This window comes from Balaenoptera ricei, chromosome 19, assembly GCF_028023285.1.
Source record: "Balaenoptera ricei isolate mBalRic1 chromosome 19, mBalRic1.hap2, whole genome shotgun sequence".
Taxonomy (NCBI): domain Eukaryota; kingdom Metazoa; phylum Chordata; class Mammalia; order Artiodactyla; family Balaenopteridae; genus Balaenoptera; species Balaenoptera ricei.
The window spans coordinates 18872392-18895137 of NC_082657.1; the positions used below are offsets into that span (position 1 = coordinate 18872392).

General features: G+C 42.6%; 1 protein-coding gene across 4 annotated transcripts in view; it reads left to right on the forward strand.

Annotated features, from left to right (window-relative positions):
* Positions 1-16015, forward strand: part of CEP89 (centrosomal protein 89) — a 76926-nt gene extending 60911 nt beyond the window's left edge. For 3 of the 4 annotated variants that reach the window (XM_059905055.1, XM_059905056.1, XM_059905057.1), the window contains 3 exons: positions 3497-3586; positions 8477-8646; positions 13349-16015. In XM_059905055.1, the coding sequence (XP_059761038.1) occupies positions 3497-3586; positions 8477-8646; positions 13349-13589 (501 nt within the window). In that variant the 3' untranslated portion in view covers positions 13590-16015. The remainder of the gene's footprint in view (positions 1-3496; positions 3587-8476; positions 8647-13348) is intronic. The other variant, XM_059905058.1, reaches the window with a different exon arrangement.
* Positions 16016-22746: the final 6731 nt, after the last annotated feature.

Genomic DNA, 22746 nt, shown 5'->3' on the forward strand with positions numbered 1-22746 from the left:
TGTTTGAAGATGAAACGTAAGAATCCTAGACAGGTTAAATATAGTTCATCCCAATGACACAGTTGAAAGGGCACAAAGAGGTAGCTCCAGGGGTACTCATCCCACATTGTTTCTAGTAGCACCAGTCCTGAGGAAAGGAATTGAGTCCATTATTGGTGGTCTCCAGATCAGCGGTCCCCAACCTTTTTGGCACCAGGGGCCGGTTTCATGGAAGACGATTTTTCCATGGACCAGGGTGGGCAGGGGATGGTTTCAGGATGATTCAAGCACATTACATTTATTGCGCACTTTATTTCTATTATTATTACATTGTAATATATAATGAAATAATTATACAACTCACCATAATGCAGAATCAGTGGGAGCCCTGAGCTTGTTTTCACTTGCCACTCACTGATAGGGCTTTGATATGAGTCTGCAGGCAATTCATTTACTATGGTCTCTGTGCAGTCAAACCTCTCTGCTAATGATTATCTGTATTTGCAGCCGCTCCCCAGCGCTAGCATCACTGCCTCAGCCCCACCTCACATCATCAGGCATTAGATTCTCATAAGGAGCGCGCAACCTAGATCCCTCGCATGCGCAGTTCACAGTAGGGCTCACGCTCCTATGAGAAATTAATGCCGCCGCTGATGTGACAGGAGGCGGAGCTCAGGTTGTAATGCGAGCCATGGGGAGCAGCTGTAAATACAGATGAAGCTTCACTCGCTCACTCGCCTACCGCTCACCTCCTGCTGTGCAGCTCGGTTCCTAACAGGCCGTGGACCGGTACCGGTCTGTGGCCCAGGGGTTGGGGAACCCTGCCCTTGATGAAGGAGCACTGCTCAGTCAGCAAGAGTGATGCTGTGGGCATGATCTCACTTCTCCACGCTGATTTTAAAAGATGTCTACAGCAGGTTGTGCAGTGAAAGAAGACAGATGCTGTGCCAAGCTATGTGTTGAAAAAAGTCTGATAGAATTTACCACAAAATATAACAGTGAGTTAAATATCTGTATCTCCAAATGGTGAAATGACAGGTGATTTTTTTTTAAATCTTTTTTTTTTTTTTTAATAATTTTTTTTAAAATTTTTATTTATTTATTTATTTATTTTTTCTTTATGTCTGTGTTAGGTCTTCGTTTCTGTGCGAGGGCTTTCTCTAGTTGTGGCAAGCGGGGGCCACTCTTCATCGCGGTGCGCGGGCCTCTCACTATCGCGGCCTCTCTTGTTGCGGAGCACAGGCTCCAGACGCGCAGGCTCAGTAATTGTGGCTCATGGGCCCAGCTGCTCCGCGGCATGTGGGATCTTCCCAGACCAGGGCTCGAACCCGCATCCCCTGCATTGGCAGGCGGATTCTCAACCGCTGCGCCACCAGGGAAGCCCCTAAAAATCTTTTTTACCTATCTGCATTTTATGATTTTTCTACTTTGAATACATATTGCTTATGTACATTTAAACATGTTTATTTAAGCAATGTTGCAAATCTCTGGTGGCATAGGATCAGAGGTAATAATTTAATGCATGTCATCCCAAGAGCCCAGCAGACTTTCTGTGAGAGTCAGAAAGCAGCCAAGTTGGAGGTAACTCTGCCCTTCCTCAGGGTGATTGAGGGGCAGAGAGTCTGTCAGGATGTGTCACAGGCTTATTCCCATCTGTTAGAAAGATGTTAAGTTCCTCCATAGGAGAATGGACACAGGCTTTTAGCCATTGTTTACATAAAAGGACATATAAATAGTATATAGCTCTTGGGGCAAAATGTTGATCTTTACTTGTAATAAAAGAAATGCTAATTAAGCCAGTCTTGAGACTCCATTTTGCACTTATATTAATGTTACAAAATTCTTTTTTTTTTTAATTATAGTAGTTGCTGGTAGGAGTGTGGTAAGCGTGGTTATACATTACAGGTGATTTCTGAGCCCTTCCCCAAGTCTTTTAGAGGCAATTTGACTTTGACATGCCATGGTAGGAGCCTTAAAAGCATTCAGACCTCCTGAACCAGTAGTCCCCTCCTGAGAGGTCACTATCCCAACCCAAGTGCTGAAGTCTCTGGCATGTTCTGTACCAGTGCTGAGTGCCCATTTCCTCTTCTGCTGTGTCTCCTGAGCTTACCCACTGGGATATCGAGGGCAACACAAAAGCTTGTTGAAAAATGGAAAATGCCAAGCAAATGCATTCATCTAGCAAACACTCATGGGAACCTGGCTGCCTCGTGTCAGGGCCATCTTGTTTACAGGGTGGGACATGCTGGTTCCCCCAGGAGGCAGGCCCTGTACCTCCTGTTTGGGCCAGAGAAAATCCCAGGCTTCCATGATGAAGTCAAGAGCCTCTTTGACCATCAAACGGTCCCCTTAGGCTCGCTCCTCATATTTGTGGACCCAGGATGGAAATACAAATGGAGGCCATATACTGCTTGTCCAAATACTTAAAAGTTACAGATTAAGCCAACAGACTATTAATAAAATGTGTTCTCTCCTCCCGCCTTGACCTTTGTTATTATGGCCTGAAAGCCAGGCTCAGATTTAGACTCTTCAGACCCTCCAGATGCGGGGGGAGCTGCTCTCAGCCTGCCCTGCCTCCACCCGCCATGAGAGACCTCTGTGTGCACACGGACTGCTGCCCGCTTGGCCCTGCAGGCTCCTTGCCCCTGGCAGCCCCAAGACCAGCCTCTGTAGCTGGGGTTCGGGGGTGGTACTGGCTGTCTCTTTCCTGTCGTGGGACTGTTGGCCGTGCACCCTCACCTTACCCTGTCCTGGTCTCCTGGGCCTTGTGAGAGCCCCTTATATAGTACTTTATTGATACTGGCATCTTCATTTCGAATCCCTTTAGGATGGGTTTCCATGTGACTTGTGGCAAGTTTAATTCCCTGGGTCTTACTTTTCCTTTCTAGAAAATCACTCGTCACTACTGTACTACCTTAGAAGGAATGCTCACCTTTACTTTTAAAAAAAATTTTACCATTTGAAATGGTCAATTTATAGTGTGTAGTAGTTCGTGTCCTATCTGGATATTAATCTAAATCATTCCACTTCAGTGACATCCCTCTTTGATCTACTGCCCGTCACATTTGGTTTGGAGAATGGCTTTGTGCGTTCATCTCAAGTTATCTTTAATTTTGTTAATTATTCAAACAGTCCAGTGAGAATTTTATTTGCATGTTGGGGCTTGTTCCTTGGATATGATGGAAGGAATAGTATATTCCCCAAGAATAGAAAAGTGTCCTGGAAGCTCACATCCCCCGTGTTTGAGGGGCTCAGATTTTCCATTTGTACCCAGGAGAGGCACCCAGCCTGCCGTTCCCGGCTCTTGCCCTCCTCAGCTGTTGGTCCAAGTTCTGCCCACAGCCCTCACACAGGGGGCAGGAATCTGGAGGTGGGGGGCTGGAGAGGTGTCAGGCCAGGACGAGTGGCAGAATGGTAATACTCTTTGCAGTAATACTCTTAGCAGAAGATTTTTTATTATTTTAATTTTCCTGTTAAACTAAGAGCCCATTGTTTTTCTTTTCACTTTACTCTGTAGGCTAAATGTTTAGAAAGTGAGAAGCATGGAGTTCTCAACAAAATCATAGAAGGCAATATTCGCTTGGGAAGGTTGGAGGAAAAAGTCAAGGTAAGTGGAAGGTAGAATGGATTCCCATTCTAATGGGAATGGGCTTCCCAGGGTCAGATTTCCATGTTTAAGAAAATGAGGGGGCTTCCCTGATAGTGCAGTGGTTGAGAATCCGCCTGCCAATGCAGGAGACACGGGTTCGAGCCCTGGTCTGGGAAGATCCCACATGCCGCGGAGCAACTGGGCCCGTGCGCCACAACTACTGAGCCTGCGTGTCTGGAGCCTGTGCTCCACAACAAGAGGGGCCGCGATGGTGAGAGGCCCGCGCACCACGATGAAGAGTGGCCCCCACTTGCTGCAACTAGGGAAAGCCCTCGCACAGAAACGAAGACCCAACACAGCCATAAATAAATTTAAAAAAAAAACAAAAACCTTAAAAAAAAAAAAAGAAAATGACCCATTTTGCATGTATGTATCACTGATCATCCACAGAGTAAAGCAGTATTGGGTTTCTGTGGCAGAAATAGCACCTCTCAGACTTCTCTGGTGGTGCAGTGGTTAAGAATCCACCTGCCAATGCAGGGGACACGGGTTCGAGCCCTTGTCCGGGAAGATCCCACATGCCGCGGAGCAACCAAGCCTGTGCGCCACAACTACTGAGCCTGTGCTCTAGATCCTGTGAGCCACAGCTACTGAGCCCACGTGCCACAACTACTGAAGCCCACGCACCAAGTGCCCATGCTGTGCAACAAGAGAAGCCACTGCAATGAGAAGCCCGCATGCAGCAATGAAGACCCAACACAGCCAAAAATAAATAAATTAATTAAATAAAAATTTTTTTAAAAAGCACCTCTCGGGACTTCCCTGGCAGTCCAGTGGTTAAGACTCTGTGCTTCCCCTGCAGGGGGCACGAGTTTGATCCCTGGTCAGGGAACTAAGGATCCTGCATGCCATGTGGTGTGGCCAAAAAAAAAAAAAAAAAAGAAATAGCGCCTCTCCATTCATTAAATAAACTTTGGTTCATCTGCACAATAAGATACCATGCAGCTGTTTAAGAACAAAAAAAGATACAGAAATATCTCTAGGCTCTATCCTTGCTTTGTTATTTCTTCCAGAGACAACATTACCTTTTAACAGACTATGTAATTTGTTTATTATGTTTGTTGGTTACTGTTTGTCTATTCTGACCAGAATAACAAGTGCAGGGATTTTTTTTTCTTTTTCTGTTTTTGTTCACTGGTATATCCCAAGCACCTAGAATAGCACCTGGTGCATAGTATTCAATTAATTCAATAACTATTGGGGGAATTAAATAATATATTTTACAATTTTAAAAATGTAACAAGATCAAAAGCAGTATACAAAACAGTATCTCAACTCTGCATCAGAAAGGCTAGAAGGACTACACCACACTATTAATGATGGGAATCTGCACAGAAGTATTATGAGTAATAAAGAGCAGTTATAGTTTGTTCTTTTTTTCCTGGTTTTCCTGTTGGCTTTTATTTCCAAAAGAGAAGGTCTGATCTTCAGAGCGGTTGGCCTTGTCTTGGGAATTTGTCTCATTACTGTTCATCTGAATAAGAACAGTAAAAATAAAAAAGTTCCACCCAGTCACCCAGAGAAGAAATCTGTGAGCCAGATCTAGGTCAGATAGGGCAGGATCTCTGGGAAAGTGAGGAGAAGAGACCTGGAAAAGGCTTGTCAAAATTCAGAGGTGACAGGGACTTCCCTGGCGGTCCAGTGGTTGAGAACTCCGTGCTTCCAATGTAGGGGGTGCGGGTTCAATCCCTGGTCGAGGAGCTAAGATCCCGCATGCCTCATGGCCAAAAAACTAAAACATAAAAAAACAGAAGCAATATTTTAACAAATTCAATAAAGACTTTAAAACTGGTCCACATCAAAAAAAAATCTTAAAAAAAAAAATTCAGAGGTGACATCTCAGGAAACCTTAGCAAAACCCTCCTAAAAGTGAGGACATCAACTTGGAAGTCAGGGCAATGATGAGATCTGGGAAATCAGAGCTGTAGGCAGAAGTATTTCAGAACCAGGCTGGATTCAGAGAGCCAGAGAAGGGACTGCAAGAGAAGTGGTGTGTGAAGCTTGGAAGTAGACCCATTACTCTCACCCTCCCAGGAACCTCATCTCATCCCAAAAGAATTCAGTGGCCTCCATACAAAAATTCTTTAAGAAAAATAGAAGTATAATTTTCTTACACGTGATGAAAGCGCATCAGAAATAATGTTGCCACAAAGGAGATCAAAATTGAAACCTGTACTCTAAGGTGAACTGATAGGTTGGTAGGTAGATAGACAAGTAAGGAGGTAGGCAGGTAGCCAGGTAGCTAAAACTCAATAAAACAGTAAAAGCTGGGGAAAAAATGCCAAAAAGCAGAGACACAGATGGCCAGACAAAGGAGGATGTGAAATGGAACTGACACAACTCAGGGAAGAAATAGAAGGAAAGGAGAAATGTAGACTAAATTATAAGGAGCCCAGGGAGAAAGATCATAAAAGCAGGATAAGGGACATAAAGGATAAATGAGAAAGGCAAAGACAAGAAGGCAGAAATAAACATGTAAAAAGAACTAGTAGAGGGAATTCCCTGGCCATCCAGCAGTTAGGACTCTGCTTCCACTGCTGGGGGCCCAAGTTCGATCCCTGGTCAGGGAGCTAAGATCCTGCAAGCCACAAAGTGCAGCCAAAAAAAAAAAAAAACAACAACACTAGTAGAAAGTGATAGACATCCAATTTACCTAAAGCAGAAATCAAAACAATGGCACTTATTCTGCTCCAAAGAGTAATTCTTAAAAGTTTTTATTCATAAAATTTTCTGAAATAAATGAAGGGTTGAATCTACATATTGAAAGGGCACATTATGTACCTATGAAAAACTGACCCAGGATGGCCCTAGAAAATTGACACCAAGACCTGTGATTTCAAGATAAAGAAAGAATACCTTGGACACCCAAGCAAAAGACCAAGACATAAGAAAAAGAAAATCATGTTGGCATCACACTTCTCAACAACAACACTGAATGCCAGAGAACAGTGGAATTCCATCTATGAATATTCAAGGATGTTTTCATCCAACCAGGCTGGTCTTCAGACAGCTGTGACCATATAAGAACTCTGGAACATTTTTTCCATAAACCTTTCCTAAGGATCAATCAACTTGAGTTCAGCCAAGAAATGATTGGGCAAATTTCAGAAAAGTACTGCTCGTGAGCAAAGAATATATTTAACTGTGAACTAAGACTTAAAAAAAGCAGGGATAAGGCTGATGCAATAAAACGTAGACATAATACAACCTGGCAATGTAGAAGTAATACAACCAAGGAAAAAATGATAGGTAAAGGGGGAAGGAAGTTAGAAAGTAGAATGAACTTTCTGATTGTGTCACCTGTAATAACTGAGATCAAAGGATATCATTTAAAGATGAAAAATTCAGTAGGAGGAGCTTAAGCATATTTAAGTAGGGGAAGAGTGAAGAAAAGATTGTTAGGAGCTAACATTATGTTACTTTTAATAAATGAGGGGACTAAGGACATGTAATATAAAGGCATAAAAATAAAAGTAACCACAAGAATCAAAAGAGATTCATTCCTCAATAGCAAAAAAGAGCAAAGAAAACAGACTACATTGAAGTCTTTAAAAATGTGTGTAGAGAAAACAATAAAACATAAGATAACAAAATTGAGGCAAACAAATCTGCCCTATAGAAAATATAAATGAGCTTAATTCACCCATTAACAGGAAACAATTTTAGATTATATTATAAAGGAAAACACTATTACATGCCAGAACCAAGAGACAGAGACAGTCAGGAACAGTGTTTTAGAAAGATTAAAAATAAAAGGATGAGTGAAGATAATACAGATTTATGCAAACAAAAGGAAAGCATAGTTGCGATCTTTACATCTGCCAAGAGAGAATTCAGGCCAAAAGCATTAAATGAGACCAAAAAAGAAAAAAAAAGGAGAAGCCTTAATAATGTTAAAGACTACAATTAATAATATATAGTAGTTATGAATGTCTACATACTAAATAACACAGCAGCAAATTTTATAAACTACAGGAGATACAAAGGGAAATGGAAACTTAGTGATAATAGGAGCTTTAATCCACTTCTCTTGGTCCAAGACAGATCAAGAAGTTATACAAAAGTAAGGATATAGAAGATTTTATAACATAATCTATAAGGTTTATTTATGTTTGTATATGTGTTTTGTGTGTGTGTGTGTGTGTATACACACACACAGACACATACAGAACAATCACAACAATTGATCATGGACTGGCTACCAAAAAAATAAACAAACCTCAATAAACCCCTAAAGTAGAAATAAGGCAGATATTTGTTGATCAAAAAGATAAATACCAGAAATTAATAAACAAAATCAGAGAGCAGAAAATGTTCTTTCACCTGGAAATGTAAAAACGGTATAGTGAACTAACTCTTGGGTCAGAGGAGATGTATAAATTGAATGTCATAATTTCTAATGAGAACTGAACCTATGGGAACTACAAGTCAGAATCTATGTGACAACAGTTTTGGAAATGCTCAGAGGGAAATCTACTAACCTTAAGTACTATACAATAAAAATGTAAGAAGGAAAATAAGTGAATCAGGCTTTTATCTCAGTCACCTGTTTACCAATAGAGTATGAACAGACCTTGCCAGGTCCTTCTGTTTTAATTTTTATTTGTGGCATATAAAAAACTAGGCATGATACAAGTCAGAAATTTGGTTTTATTATACTTTAAATTTTTTTATTACTTTATGTGACTTTTGTGATCCAGACTTGCCCTCCCAGATCAGACCTGCCCAGGGCTTACTCAGTTCAGGGCCTCTGACAGGCCAAGGAGTGGGGAGGGAACGCATCCACAAAGCTATCCACTTGGGCCACGGGCAGCACCCCCTCACTCAGAGACCATCCTCCTCCCCCAGGGGTACAGGAAGCAGGCGGCACTGAAGCTGGGTGACATCAGTCACCGTCTGACAGAGCAGCAGGAAGACTTTGCTAGCAAGACAGCTCAGTACCAGCAGGAGATGAGGCACCTCCATCGGATGCTGCAGGACAAGCAGGATGTCCTGGACAAGGCGCTGCAGCAGAAAAGGTCTGGCCGCCCCAGCCCCGTCGCAACGTGTTTGTTTTTTGAATGCTTGGTGGAATTCTCCAGTAAAACCCTCTGGACCTCTTTTGTTCATTTGATCGCTTATTTTTGTTTTTACATTTTAGTTTTATCTGATTTTAGTATTAAATATATTTTAATATTGGTTTTTTTATTTGCACCTCATTTTTTTTCTTTGAGAAGATTTTCCCTAGCAATTGACATATAACATTGTATAAGTTTAAGGTGTACAGTGTGATTTGATATACATATATGTTGTGAAATTATCACCACAATAAGGTTAACATATCCTTCACCTCATATAATTACCATTTTGTTGTTGTTGTTGTTGTTATGGTGAGAGCATTTAAGATCTACTGTCTTAGCAACTTTCAAGTGTACAGTACTGGTAATTATAGTCCCAATGCTGTACAGTAGATCCCAGGTCCTCATTTTCTTTAATCCCTCCTTTTAAAATTCCTGTTGTTTGAATATTGGACTTCCTAAATCAATCCAGTCCTCTCATTGTCCTTCCCTTTTTCCCTCTCTTTTCCATCTCTTTGATATTTTTATTCTATTCCATTTTCTTGGGAGATTTTATTAATTTTTGATGAAATGTTTTATTTCTGCCATTATGTTCTCATCTCTGAGAACTTTAAATTTCAGATTCTTCCCTTTTTGTAAGAACACAGTCATAAGATTATGGGTGTATCATGTTCTCTGTGGCTGTAAGGTACTCTGTCAGTTATACCTTTGTCCTTTAAACGTGTGATAGAGGAGGTATTGCCAGTGTATTGAAAACCCTGGGGAAGAGCGCATGTTTTGTGGAGGTGAACCTGGTGGTCCCCTCACGTAGTTTGGGTTCACATTTAAGTCAGCCTTTTCAGAGTGGCTGTGTTGTCTTTGACAGACTGGAACATAAACTAATGCATGTGGAAGAATCATAATAACACTCGAATGTGATTTTCTTCAAGTTATAGTAGAATCCGTGTATTTGTTACCAGGCAGAATGCAGACAGCTGTTTATGTTTTCTATCAGCCGGATGTTTCTTAATGCCAGGCAAAATGAAGTCTTATCTAACAGGTTTTCTGTAGTCACAGAAGTTCTTACCACCATAAGTGGTCACTTTGTAAAAGTTGGGCCGATACCAACTTTCTTGCCAGACAGGAGGTTTAGAATTGCGTTAATAAAATGGAACTTTGTTTTTCACTTTCTCCCTTATTCCATTTTTTGCCCTTTAATGGTTTGAAAGTTAAACATTCTATTTATGTTCTTTTAGTGGTTGCCCTTGAAATTTCATATGGATACCTAACATTAACAAAAATCTAAAGCTAATCAGCACCTCTAAATTTCTACCTGCAAATGCAAGACCTAATGCTCTAACCTAATTATTTCCCACTCAGTTTATATGCTCTTGTTGTCTAGTGTCATTACATGTAGATACAGATATGTGAAGATGAAAAGCAAAGATCTATTTTATATCATTGTTTTTAGCCCCAGAAATTACATATTACTAGTTTCAATATAGTTATTTTATTCTGATTTACCTAGAGTTTACCAGTTTCTTTGCTTACTATTCTCTTTTGCATCTTAGACCTTATTTCTCAGATTATTTTCCTCCTTCCGAAAGTACATGCTTTAGAAGTTTCTTTAGTGAGAGTAAGCTTTCTTAGTTTTTGTTTATCTGAAAATGTCTGCATTTTGCCCTCATCCTTGTGAGTTGATTTTTGCTGGGTTCTACCTTGACAGTCTATTCTCTCAGCACATTCCACTGTCTTCTCTGTTTCATTATTGCTGTTGAGAAGTCTTTTGTCATTTTCAAAACTAGATGATCCATCATTTCTCTTGCCTATTTTAAGATCTCCTCTGTCTCTTGTAGTCTGCAGTTTCATTGTATTTAACTATGAATTTCTTTTCACATATTTGCTTGGTATAAGTTATTCTCTATATCTGTGATTTTGTGTCTTTCATTACTTCCAGAAAATTCTCAGTCGTTATCTCTCTCTCTTTTTTTTTTTGGCTGCGCCGTGTGGCTTGTGAGATCTTAATTCCCTGACCAGGGATCAAACCTGTGCCTCCTGCAATGGAAGTGCAGAGTCCTAACCACTGGACCACCAGGGAATTACCAGTCATTATCTATCTCTTAAAATAAGTCTTTTCCCCTCATTGTTTCTAGATTTCCTTCTGGAACTCATATTAAATGTATGTTAGACCTTCTTATTGAATCTTCCATGTGTCTTATCTTTTACATTTTCTATCTCCTTGTTTTTCTGGTCTACATTCTGGGTAATTCTCAATATTTCTGTTTACTAGTTCTCTGTTCAGTTTTGTTCAATGTTTTGTTTAACCTAGCCATGGAGGTTTTTTATTTCAACAACTGTATATTTCAATTTCAGAAGTACTGTTTGCTTCTTTTGAAAATCTACCTAGTCGTTTTTAAAATAAATTTTTGGTCTTTGTTTATCTTTAATACATCTTTTATTTCTTTTGACATTTTATTCATAGTTATTTTATATTCTGTGTGTGACAGCTTCATTATCTGCAATTTGGGGGTCTGAAATCTGGTTTTGTTGACTCTTGCCCTGTGTGGCTTATTTCGTTCTATGTACAGTAGCTTTTTTACCATGAACTCATGGATGGGTTGAATTTAGTCTGTGGAGTCCTAGGGGCCTGGACTGAGGATGTTTTCTCCAGAGAAGGTTTGCATTTGCTTTTCTTTGGTGCCAGAGAGTATTTCCAAACCGGGAGTCACTTTAATTTTATTATTAACTTAAAAAAATAATCTATAGTAATGCTTTTTTTTAAATACAAAAGGACTTTAAAAATATTCACAGGGAATTCCCTGGCGGTCCAGTGGTTAGGACCCTGCACTTTCACTGCTGAGGGCCTGGGTTTGATCCCCGGTCAGTGAACTAAGATCCTGCAAGCTGCATGGCCAAAACCAAAATAAATTTCACAATGCCATTATTACATTTATAATGAATGTATAACTTCTTAATATATATTTTTCTGAGCAGCATTCTGGGTGGTTTCCTCTGCTCAATATTCCACTTCATTAATTCTCTCTTTGGTTGTGTCCAATGTACTTTTAACTCTTCCGTTGAGTATTTTCCCTGATTGTCTCAAAAATGTCTTTTTACTCTTGGTTCACTCCAGTCAGGGGCTGGGGATGCTCTACAATGGGGAGCAGTGTAGATTCAAACCCCAGATTCATTTGAGAACAAGTCAGTGGCTACAGTCCCCAAGGAGCCTCTCAGAGCAGATTTCTTTTGAAGATTGGCAGATTTTTCCACCCAACCATCCTTCCTTTGAGGGTTCTTCACATATCTCCACTTACCTGCCTAATTCTGGGACACATAGTTCACAGTGTTGCTAGGAGGAAGAGGGGAAACATGGGTGGGAGTGAGCCCTGCGGTTTTCTGTTGCACCCAGTTTGCATGCGCCCAAGACTAGTCTCCATTCTACAGAAATCTGGGTTTCTAGCATGGGCTTTTGTCCTCAAAGCAATACAAACATTTTGTTTGCCAGCCTCTGTGGTTTCAGTTTAATCCTCTTTTTTTTTTTTTTTCTGCCCTTAGAGATTTCCTTCTCTCTTTGTTTTGAATTTAGCTGTACATTATCATGATGCAGTGTATCAAACATCTGGGTGTTTTGCGTCAGAAAACGGAAGCATGGAGATTTTTTAGACATAGAGTAATTAGTGGGCATCATGGGCTTTGGAAGGAAAAAAGAGTTCACAAGGAAAGTGACACTGGACGATTGGGTGTGTCACTGGCCTCCCTGCATCTCTGTGTCCTCCTCTTTAAACAACAGTGCTGAGTCCACCTGGTAATCCAGTTGCTAACATTTTGCATAACCACCGGGCAGCGTCTGTGAAGGAGCTGGCCTTCCCAGCCCTGCCGTCTCGCACGAGGCCCATTCCTCCTCTCAGGCTGAGGCTTGCTTGTCCCTCCCCGTGGGGCTCACGTGAGGTGGTGGCAGGTATCTGGTCTGCTGCCCCAGTGGACCACAGCCCTGTGAGGACACGTGTACCTTGCCTGCCCTGTTTCCTCAGCTCCCCACACGGGGCCCGTCACACAGTCCTGGCTCAGCCTTGGTTCCCTCTGGGCACTCGCCCTCCTGGCACATGGTCTGGGCCAGTCTTGTCTGTGATCTGGGTTGTGTTCCTCACTCCCCACAGTCGGTCCCCTCCTCACCCTCTAACTCACTCTCTGTGTCTGGGCCCATCAGTGGCTCTGTGGATGGAGGCTGTGAAAGGTGTCTGAGTGTTGGCCAGGTCGCAGTGGGGACGGGCAGAGGGGACACTGGAGAGGCCTACAGGGCCCATGCTGTGTGGGCGCCCACAGCCAGGCCGTTGTGCTGTAGGTCAGCCACTGCAGTTATTGTGTTTTATTTTTGTAACATTAATGCCATGGAGAACAAAGCGTGTGTGCACTGGTGCCAAAATAGAAGAAAGGGCAAAATGTAGAGAGGAAACCTAAGACGTCATTTTCAGCCTGTGCCTTTGTATTTTTTTCTATTTCCAGGGGACATCGGGCTTCATTCGACATTGGGAATCTTTGCTTCAGAACCCACGCACAATGGGCTCTGTTCTCTGACTTTAAACATTCTTCCACTTGGCTTCTCACTACTTTAGGTTTCATAAGGGCTCTATGAATATTTTTTAAATTGTGTTATTTTAAACTTTATATTGTTTATTTCTCTCAGAGAAATGGAAGGTGAGCTTGAGGTTGTTTGGGAGTCCACCTCCAAGGAAAACCGAAGGATCCGAGAACTTCTCCAGGCCACGCTGGAGAGGACAGGCCCGTGGGACAACACCAGAGCTTTTGCAGACCGCTGCCTGGACGGCATCTCTCAGGGAGACGTGCAGGATGGCTGCCACTTCAGCTTCTGTGACCTGAAGCCGCCTCCCACCGCCCACCAGGGTCTGCGGGAGCCCCTGGGCTAGGGCCCCTCGGTGGAGAGGTCTGCCCTACGCAGGACAGGGAGCACCGAGGAGACGGCAGACTCCCACCCACCGCTGCAGCGTTTCTTCTCCTCAGGGCAAGGAAGAAATACTGTCTCAGGAATTTAACCCGTTTTTTTACATTTTGCTTTATTTTTAAAATGTGCTGCTGAACTATATTTAGCCGGTGCATGTCCTCTGACCCCATTGCCACCGAGCCGGGCTCTGTGAGATCCATTGCTCAGGCTAACAGGTGACCTGGCAAGCTGGCCTGTCTCCTGGCTCCTAGATCTGTGCTGGGAAAGCCCCAGAGGGAAGGGCGGGCAGGCCCGAGTGCTCAGCCTGTGTGTTTGATGACTTAGTTTCATTGGATGAGCCGTCGACGGAAGCCCCAGCGATGAGACCTGTGCATTCACTCTGGGTGGTATTTTATTGTTTGGCAAAAAACAGGTGCTGGTCTTCATGCCCCAGTAGGTTGTACAAAATCTGTCCTGCTCTCTCCCCGAGCCCTTCCCTGTCCTCCTGGAAAGGTAGTTTTTCTGGGGCCACGTAACCTCCCTCCCCTTCTGAGAGCCTTGACTTTGAGCTCCAAGGTGGGGTCCCTGCCCCACTGCCACCGCCGAGAAGGATGCTGGGGCCGTAGCCCTTCTCCATCCTGTACCACCTCCTCAGGTAGATCATCCCTGCCTCCCGGACCATTCCTGGGACTCCTGGCGGTCATGCCAGCTGTCTAGGGCCGCTTGTCCCCGGCACGCTGGAAGAAGGCTACAGGGGATCCTAAACAGGGTATGGAGGGTAGAATCCTGCCACATCCTTTTACCAAACCCCTCATAGCTAAGGCCTGTGTGGCTTCAGGTGTGCAGATAGACCCAGCGTTGGTCCCTGGTCATATATAAAAGTTACACATGCGCTCTTTGGTTGCTAAGTGGGAAGTTGAGATAGAAAATCATTGTTCTTTTACACTTTATTAAACTTTTACATTTTATTCAACAGTTAAAGAATTCTAATTTATTTTCATTTTACCGTGGATAGAAAGACAGGATTTAAAACTAGGTATCAGCTCCTAGGAGATGACCTCGCACACAACTTTGATGTTATTTCAAGGGAATTTGTGCCAACCATCTAATAATCTGTAGACAGGCTGCACGGTGGCAGCAGCCCGCGAGCCTCTTGTCTCCAGACCAACGCTCAGGGGATGGCTTGTCCATGGGACGCTGCTGTTGTCACATCACCTAGAGAATCACGTGTGTTATCCCTGTCTTCTCTCTGCCTTCAAAGAGAACATTTTATTCCCTTGAGAAGTGAATGTTTTTACATTTCTGCTTTATCACATGTTACAAATATACTTTGCAAGTTCAGTGACCCCTGGACCTCATCACAGGCCCCCAGGGGTGGTGTTCACGCAGCAGTCAGCCTCTGCCAGCCTCCTACTGGGCGCTGTAGCAAATGGGCAGGTGAGCTCAGAGTCTGGGATGCAAAGGAGGGCAAAGCAGGCAAGGTGGCGAAAGACAATGCCGCTGAGAGGCACAGAGCCCAGACTTGAGCTGGAACACCCAGCCTTGCAGAATGGACAGGGTCTCAGGAGCTGGAGAAGGGCAGATGGGACTGTGTGAGCAGTGGGAGGGGCTCTGGGGCTAGAGATTGGGTGGGCAGTAAGGCCTGACTGCTGGGAGGGGAGCTCCTGTCATCCTGCCGGTTTCCAGTCTGAGCAGGAACCAGTCCCATTCTCTCTTGGTCCTGGTGAGTCTTCATGTGGCTCTAGAAAGGTCCTGATCATGTTGAAAGTAACCCAAGGCAAACAGTTAGAAAACATGACCCAGGGACCCAAGTGAGCCCTGCTGCCTTTGGCACTATTTAAAAGCAGCCCTGGGGAAGTCAGGACTGAGTGGAGAGGGCCCAGGCGCAAGTGTGGGTGTGAGTTTGGTGTGACAGCAGCTGGGGGGCTGTCCTGTCTTGCAGTTGTCCCGTGCAGAGGGGTGGAGGGATCAGAAGTGACGCCTTTGCCCCTCAACCTCTGAGAAGATGGGAGAGACCCCACCCTCTTCCAACAGCTTACATCTTTGTAGACCAGCGGGTCATCTAACTCTTAGGAGGGGGGGGGGAATTCTGGATTTGATTAATTTTGATGTAAATCTATTTATTCAGCAAATATGCTGTGGATGCTTACCTATGTGCACCGTTTGTTGAGAACAGCAGAAGTGACGAAGGCAGACATCATTATAGAGCGTGCCAGGTGCTCAGAAGAAAAGCGCCAGGACAGAAGCCCAGAGCCACGAGCTTCCAGAGCAAGCAGGGTCTCAGTGCATCACGGGAAGACTGACGTGTGTGTTGGAGCACGTGGGCAGGTGAACCTGCCTTCTCAACTATAAATTTTATGAAATCTAGATATAGGTCAAGTATTTCTGATGAAAATCCAGCACCCGAATTGAGATGTGCTATAACATATCTGGCGTATAAAATATACACCAGATTTTAAGCCTTACTATGAAAAAAATAATGTAAAATATCTAATAATTTTTATATTGGCTTTATGTTGAGATAACATTTTTTTTATATTGGGTTAAATAAAATGTTATTAAAATGGATTTCACCTGGTTGTGGGTTTTGTTTTGTTTTGTTTTTGTTGTTTTGTTTTTTGGTTTGGTTTACTTTTTAAAAAATATGGCCACTAGAAAACTTTAAATCCCATACGTGGCTCCTATTATATTTCCCTTGGACAGTGCTATCTAGACCTTAATGTGAAAAGCAAAACTAACCTTCTAGAAGATAATTCATGACTTTGGGTCGGGGAGAGAGGGAGAGGGAGAAAAAGAGTGAGGGAGAGAGAAAAACGGGAAGAGCAGGAGTGAGCCTCGGGCTAGCTCCCTGGCCTTGCAAGCTCCCAGCCCTGCTCCCACCAGCAGCGCTTGTGAACTGTCCAGGACAGGCCCGCTTGTCCCCCTCTGACTGGGCGACTGTCACCTCCTTGACTCCTCAAGCAGCTGGGCTCAGTGGTTGGGGGTCACCTCCATCTGGGAAGACTTGGAACAGTCCCAGATACTCTAGACCTGAAGTCTAGGTCACTCTGGGCAACTTTTCTGTCTCTACAAGACTTTCCCATCAGCAGTAAGGATCCCTCAGGTGTCCCCCATCCAAACAAGAAATTTCTCCTGGACCCCACCTTCTCCCCTTTCCGTGGAGAGCCCAGCCTGGCTGCTGTCCCAGCTGCTGTAGCTCCCCATCTGGCGCTACACAGCCTGGCAGCTCCCAGCCCGGCACAGCCATTGTCCTTGTAGATTCAGGGATGCTATGCTCTCTCGGCTCTGCCCATTCCTTAAGTGCTGTGTCCTCAGACCCTGTCTCTTCTCACCCCATGCTCCCCTTGGCTGGGTCTGCCAGAGATTCACACACCCATAGTTCCCTTCACAGCCCTGTCAGTCCTGGGACTACTGGCCCTGACTAAATAAGTAATTTAGTCAAAGAAAGAGGCTGTTATATAAACACGGAGAAAGGATAATAAGTGTATAAGCATCTCATGATAGAATGGATCATTCACGAAAGAAAGGACAGATCCTTGCAGGGTCGCCCCATGAGGTTGCGTGATTTGTGCACTGCAAAAAGGCACACAACCAAGGGGTCAGTGGGGCCGGAATCTAGCCCAGACTCCTCTCACCAAGCATGTGTCCTGGAGGAAGAGGCACCTTGTTCTTCATACGTGTCCCTCCCCAAGCCATGAGTCCACGGCACTATGTCCCCTCAGAGGAGGCTCCCTTTTAAGCACAGAAATAGATACTTTGAGACCCTGTGTCTTCCTAATCCTCAACTCTGTCATATTTTTTATTATCATTTACTATTGTAGGGAAGCAAAATTTGCCACCCCAACATATCTCATTGGCATGAGGATTAATTTAGGCTGGTTATTTTTAAGAAACAGAGACTCAGGAGGTCTTTCTTCTCACGCTCCCCTTAGCGGCCTAAAGAATTTAGATAAAAGGGCCTGTTCCCAGAATAGAGCTGTCACCAGACATTGCCTGCAAAGGATGTGGGCTACGGTGTGGTGGGGGAACTCAGCAGGGCCTAGAGATTAGAGTCCACTCTGTATCCTGTTGTCTCTGCAAGGCCCAGAAAACATCTATCTACCAAATATTTGCTTTTCCATCTCCTTATAAATTGCCCTCCTAATAAAAAAAATTAGGTTAATTAAGAGAATGGGAAGAAGCTGAGGGGAAAGTCAAAGGGACTCTTCCCAAAAAGGTGGAAATTTTTAAAGGGTTATTAATACATAAGGGAAATAAAGCAAATACTGAAAGTGACAGAATAAGGAGGAATCAGAAAGAGTCACAGGACTCATCCCAGCAGAATGGAAATCTTTAGATGGTTATTTAAAAATGCGATAAATGAAACAGACATTGATGGGATTAAAACAAATGTTTTAAAACAGCACAACCTAAGGCTGGGTGGGCCAAAGGGACCCCCCGCTAAGATCCCCTAACGTTAAAGGGCACCAAACAAATTTGCTCTATTTACCCCAGTTTGGTGAAATTTTTAAAAGCCAGAAGGAAAAAATAACAATGAGAAACCTGACCAGCAATTGCTTGGGGCAACAGTTAGGCCAATTAATCAAGGTAAAGACTAACAAAGGAACTGGGTTCCTTGCCTCCATCCCTCACTGGGAACCAAAGCCTTTTACACTGGAGTGGGTGAGACTGCTAGGTGATGGAGAGAAGTTTCCAGGACTCCTTGATGCGGGAGTCCCATGAGCTGTGGTACCAAAACCCACTGATGGAAGCCTGACTTGGCCTACACTTAGATTGAGAAAATGTAAACATACGAGGGTTGAGAGGATTATAAAGGTTGAAACGTTTGAATGGACGTTATGTGAAGAGGTTATATCAACATGGCCTAAGTGTTTTATGGGAATGGAAGTTCTATCTGGGTGGGAACACTTCCCCTACCCCGTATTATAAGACCAAGACTTGTTGATGGGGTCCTAGCGGAGGCTGTGGTTAGAGGTATAAGAGTGGATAGAATTGAGGTGAAAGTTTATAAGAGAATTGGTGTATTTGAATGGGCTTTGTGTAAGGTGGTTGTGAAACCGTGCACCTCAGATTGGGACTTGAACCCATGCAGCCAGGACTCGAACCTGGCCAAAACCCATGGTCTTCCAACTGAGATCACACACCTGGTTTCGGGACTTAATGAAGCTCAGGTCCTTGATGTCTCATCGCAGAAAGAATTCAGTGAGAGACAAAGTGATGGGTAAGAAGTGGGTTTATTTAGAGAGAAACACACTCCACAGACAGAGTGTGGGCCATCTCAGAAGGTGAGAAAGGCACCAGGGTATGGGGTTGTCAGTTTTTATAGGGGTGGGTAATTTCATAGGCTAATGAGTGGGAGGAGTATTCCAGCTATTTTGGGAAGGGGTGGGGATTTCCAGGAATTGGGCCACCGCCCACTTTTTGATCCTTATGGTTGGCCTTGGAACTGTCATGGCGCCTGTGAGTATGTCATTTAGCTTGCTGATGTGTTACAGTGAGCATATACTGAGGCTCAAGGTCTAGTGGAAGTCGCCTTGTCCGCCATCTTGGGCCCATTTGGTTCTAATCAGTTTATGTCATGTCCTCGGGCTATGTCATTCTTTCAAAGGTTGTGCCCTGCCCATTTCCCTCCTGTTTCAGTTGCATCTCTTTTGCCTGATTGTATTATGGGGATGGTCACCGTCTCACTGGAGAATGTTTTCCCTGCCTAATATTGTAAGATAGGGCATGTAAATCCACCCTTCAGGCAAAGTGAATTGAACGTACTAAAGGGAACGAATAGGGTTGCCTGAACCCACATGGTGTGAGGTGGAAACTAGGGACTGATATTCGGGACAGATAGGAGCAATAGTGGAGGCTTTTTGCCTGTAGGGTGACTTGGTCTGGGGTTGACTTGTGCACTAGGAAAGAGGGCCTTTATTGAATGCCTCATGCAGACTTTTTGAAGGCATGGTACACTGAACCCTGAAATTCTAGAACATAGAAATCTTTTTATTTCCATTTTAGTTGGAAACCTTCTCTCCGATATAAAGAAGCAAATTAAAGAAAATGTAGTTGGATGAGCAGATCAGCCTTTTGATATCATTTAGGTGGCAGCCCAGATATTTAGGGAATTGAAAATAACTCTCTTCATCTTGCAAATTTCTACAAAGTCAGAAGTGTAAACACAGCCCACAGTCCCCTGAGACTGAACCTGGTTAATTCAGTAGAACCTGAAACCAAAGGGAACGAGACCTTTTCTAAAAGTACCAACTGCTGGAAAGGCTCCTTCACTCAAAATCTAATTCACAGCCTCAAGGATTTGTCAAGGACAAATACAAATCTTAAAAAGTCTTTTTCACAAATAGTAAAAAGCGTTAACCATCTGAGCAGATAACTTATTCCAACTGTTATTTATAAAATAGTGAATTTTATATTGTTATCCCATATTCATGACTGAAGTTTTAAAATGAAAGCTATGAGATCTCAGATTGTGTCTGTGTGTCTACGTGTGTCCGTTTTATTAATTAATTAATTAATTTTATTTTTGGCTGCTCGCAGGCTTTCTCTAGTTGTGGCGAGCGGGAGCTACTCTTCATTGCGGTGCACGGGCTTCTCACTGCAGTGGCTTCTCTTGTGGCGCAGCACGGGCTCTAGGTGCGTGGGCTTCAGTAGTTGTGGCACTCAGGCTCAGTAGTTGTGGCTCACGGGCTTAGCTGCTCCACGGCATGTGGGATCCTCCCGGACCAGGGATCAAACCCGTGTCCCCTGCGTTGGCAGGCGGATTCTTAACCACTGTGCCGCCAGGGAAGTCCCTACAAGTGTCTGTTTTAGATATGGTGTTTTTCTACCTCCAGATGGTATTGCCAAAATTAATTTGTAAAGGAGCTCTATTTAATTTAGGCTTAAAAGTAAGCACTTATGAATTAAATATTTCTAAATCTCAGAAGTGTAATAGAAAGTAACCCAAATGTTTTTCAAGTTCACATGGTCTAAGATTAACCTTTAGGAAGTAAAAGCAAATTTAAAGTTATTGGTTTAATTAAAATAGGCATGTCTTTAGAGTTATCAGCATTAAATGTAAAACTTTTATTCTACCTAGGTTTACCAAAAGTCAAATAAGTTCATGTTATCTCTGCTACAAAATTTGTCAGCAAGGAACATAGCCTGGGACGATGGTTGACTTTGTCTAATATCTCATGAAGTTTTCATGGGTAATCTACACATAGTTATTGAGAACAAATGATTTAGATAGACGTAAGTGCGATAAGACTTAAAATTAGCTTCCAAAATCTTTTGGTAACTTAAAAGTTTAGAGTTTTGCTAAGTTAAGTTAAATGATGGGAATTCATTGAATGTCTAGATAATTTCCAAATAAGAGAAGATACTGAAACATTAGTTGCTAAATAAGTCTTAAATTTACCTACTTTTGTCTTATTACAGAAAAACTAAAGACGTTTGGGTCCATTAGAAACATGTCTTATACCACACTGAAAAAAAAATATGTTATGAGGAAATATATGTTTCTAGAAACTCTGAAATGTATTCATAAGTTTGCCAATCAAAAAATACTGGTATAGGGCTTCCCTGGTGGCGCAGTGGTTGAGAATCTGCCTGCTAATGTAGGGGACACGGGTTCGAGCCCTGGTCTGGGAAGATCCCACATGCCGCGGAGCAACTAGGCCCGTGAGCCACAATTACTGAGCCTGCGCGTCTGGAGCCTGTGCTCCGCAACAAGAGAGGCCACGATAGTGAAAGGCCCGCGCACCGCGATGAAGAGTGGCCCCCGCTTGCTGCAACTAGAGAAAGCCCTTGCACAGAAACGAAGACCCAACACAGCCAAAAATAAATAATAAATAAATAAATTTATTTAAAAAAAAAAAAAAAAAAATACTGGTATAGCAAACAATTCACACTGGCTTACTTTTTAGTTTTCACTAGAAATTTAGGTTTCTAAGGGTTAATAATTCTAATTGTTACATGTAATTAAAACTACTAAAATAAATAAGAAAAATATATTCATCTGCAAGGAAATTTTTTTTTAAAGATATAAGGAATAGAAATGCATGTTGTTAAGGGAAAAGCAAGTAATTTTGTCCTAAAGGGAGGTTTTAAAAAAGAGAGGGAAATAGCAAGGACATGGAAGCAACCTAAATGTCCATTGACAGATGAATGGACAAAGAAGATGTGGTACATATATACAATGGAATATTACTCAGCCGTTAAAAGGGACGAAATTGGGTCATTTGCAGAGATGTGGATGGACCTAGAAAGTGTCATACAAGGTGAAGTAAGTCAGAAAGAGAAAAACAAATATCGTATAATAATCCATATATGCGGAATCTAGAAAAATGGTATAGATAATCTTATTTGCATAGCAGAAATAGAGACACAGACGTAGAGAACAAACGTATGAACACCAAGGGGGGAAAGGGGGGGAGTGGGAGGAATTGGGAGATTGAGATTGACACATACGCTATTGATACTATGAATAAAATAGACAACTAATGAGAACATACTGTATAGCACAGGGAACTCTACTTAATGCACTGTGGTGACTTAAATGGGAAGGAAATCCAAAAAAGAGGGGATATATGTATATGTGTAGCTGATTCATTTTGCTGTACAGTAGAAACTAGCACAACATTGTAAAGCAACTATACTCCAATAAAAATTAATTAAAAAAAGAAAAAAGAGGGAAAGCATATGATAAAATCTGAATGTAAAAAAGGAAGTTACAGAAGGTTTGGGAGAAAGGAACCCTTAGAAAAAAGTTTTGTGCATGGTCAGGACTGGCTAAGATTCAAATGAGTTTAACTGAGTGAATAAATATTAAAAGTAAACTGGTGCAAAATTAGAATTTGGTTTTCTCTCTGTGTTAAAGAGACAAAAGTCTTCTATTACAGGGAAACTGTGAACGGTTTTTCTTTACCTCTGAGTAGTCTGTCTAAAAAGCAGAGATGTTTATGTTTCATCAAAATAATTTCCTGTGTTGTTTTATCAGGTCTTTGATTACTTACACTGAGTCCACTGAGTCTTCTTAATATTACAAGAGCTAAGGTTTTTGTTTTTTTTATTAACAATTATTAAACTTTCTGTATTTGCCTGTGAAGTCTTTGTCACTTTGGTTAAGTGAATAACTAAGTATTATTTCACAGTGATCT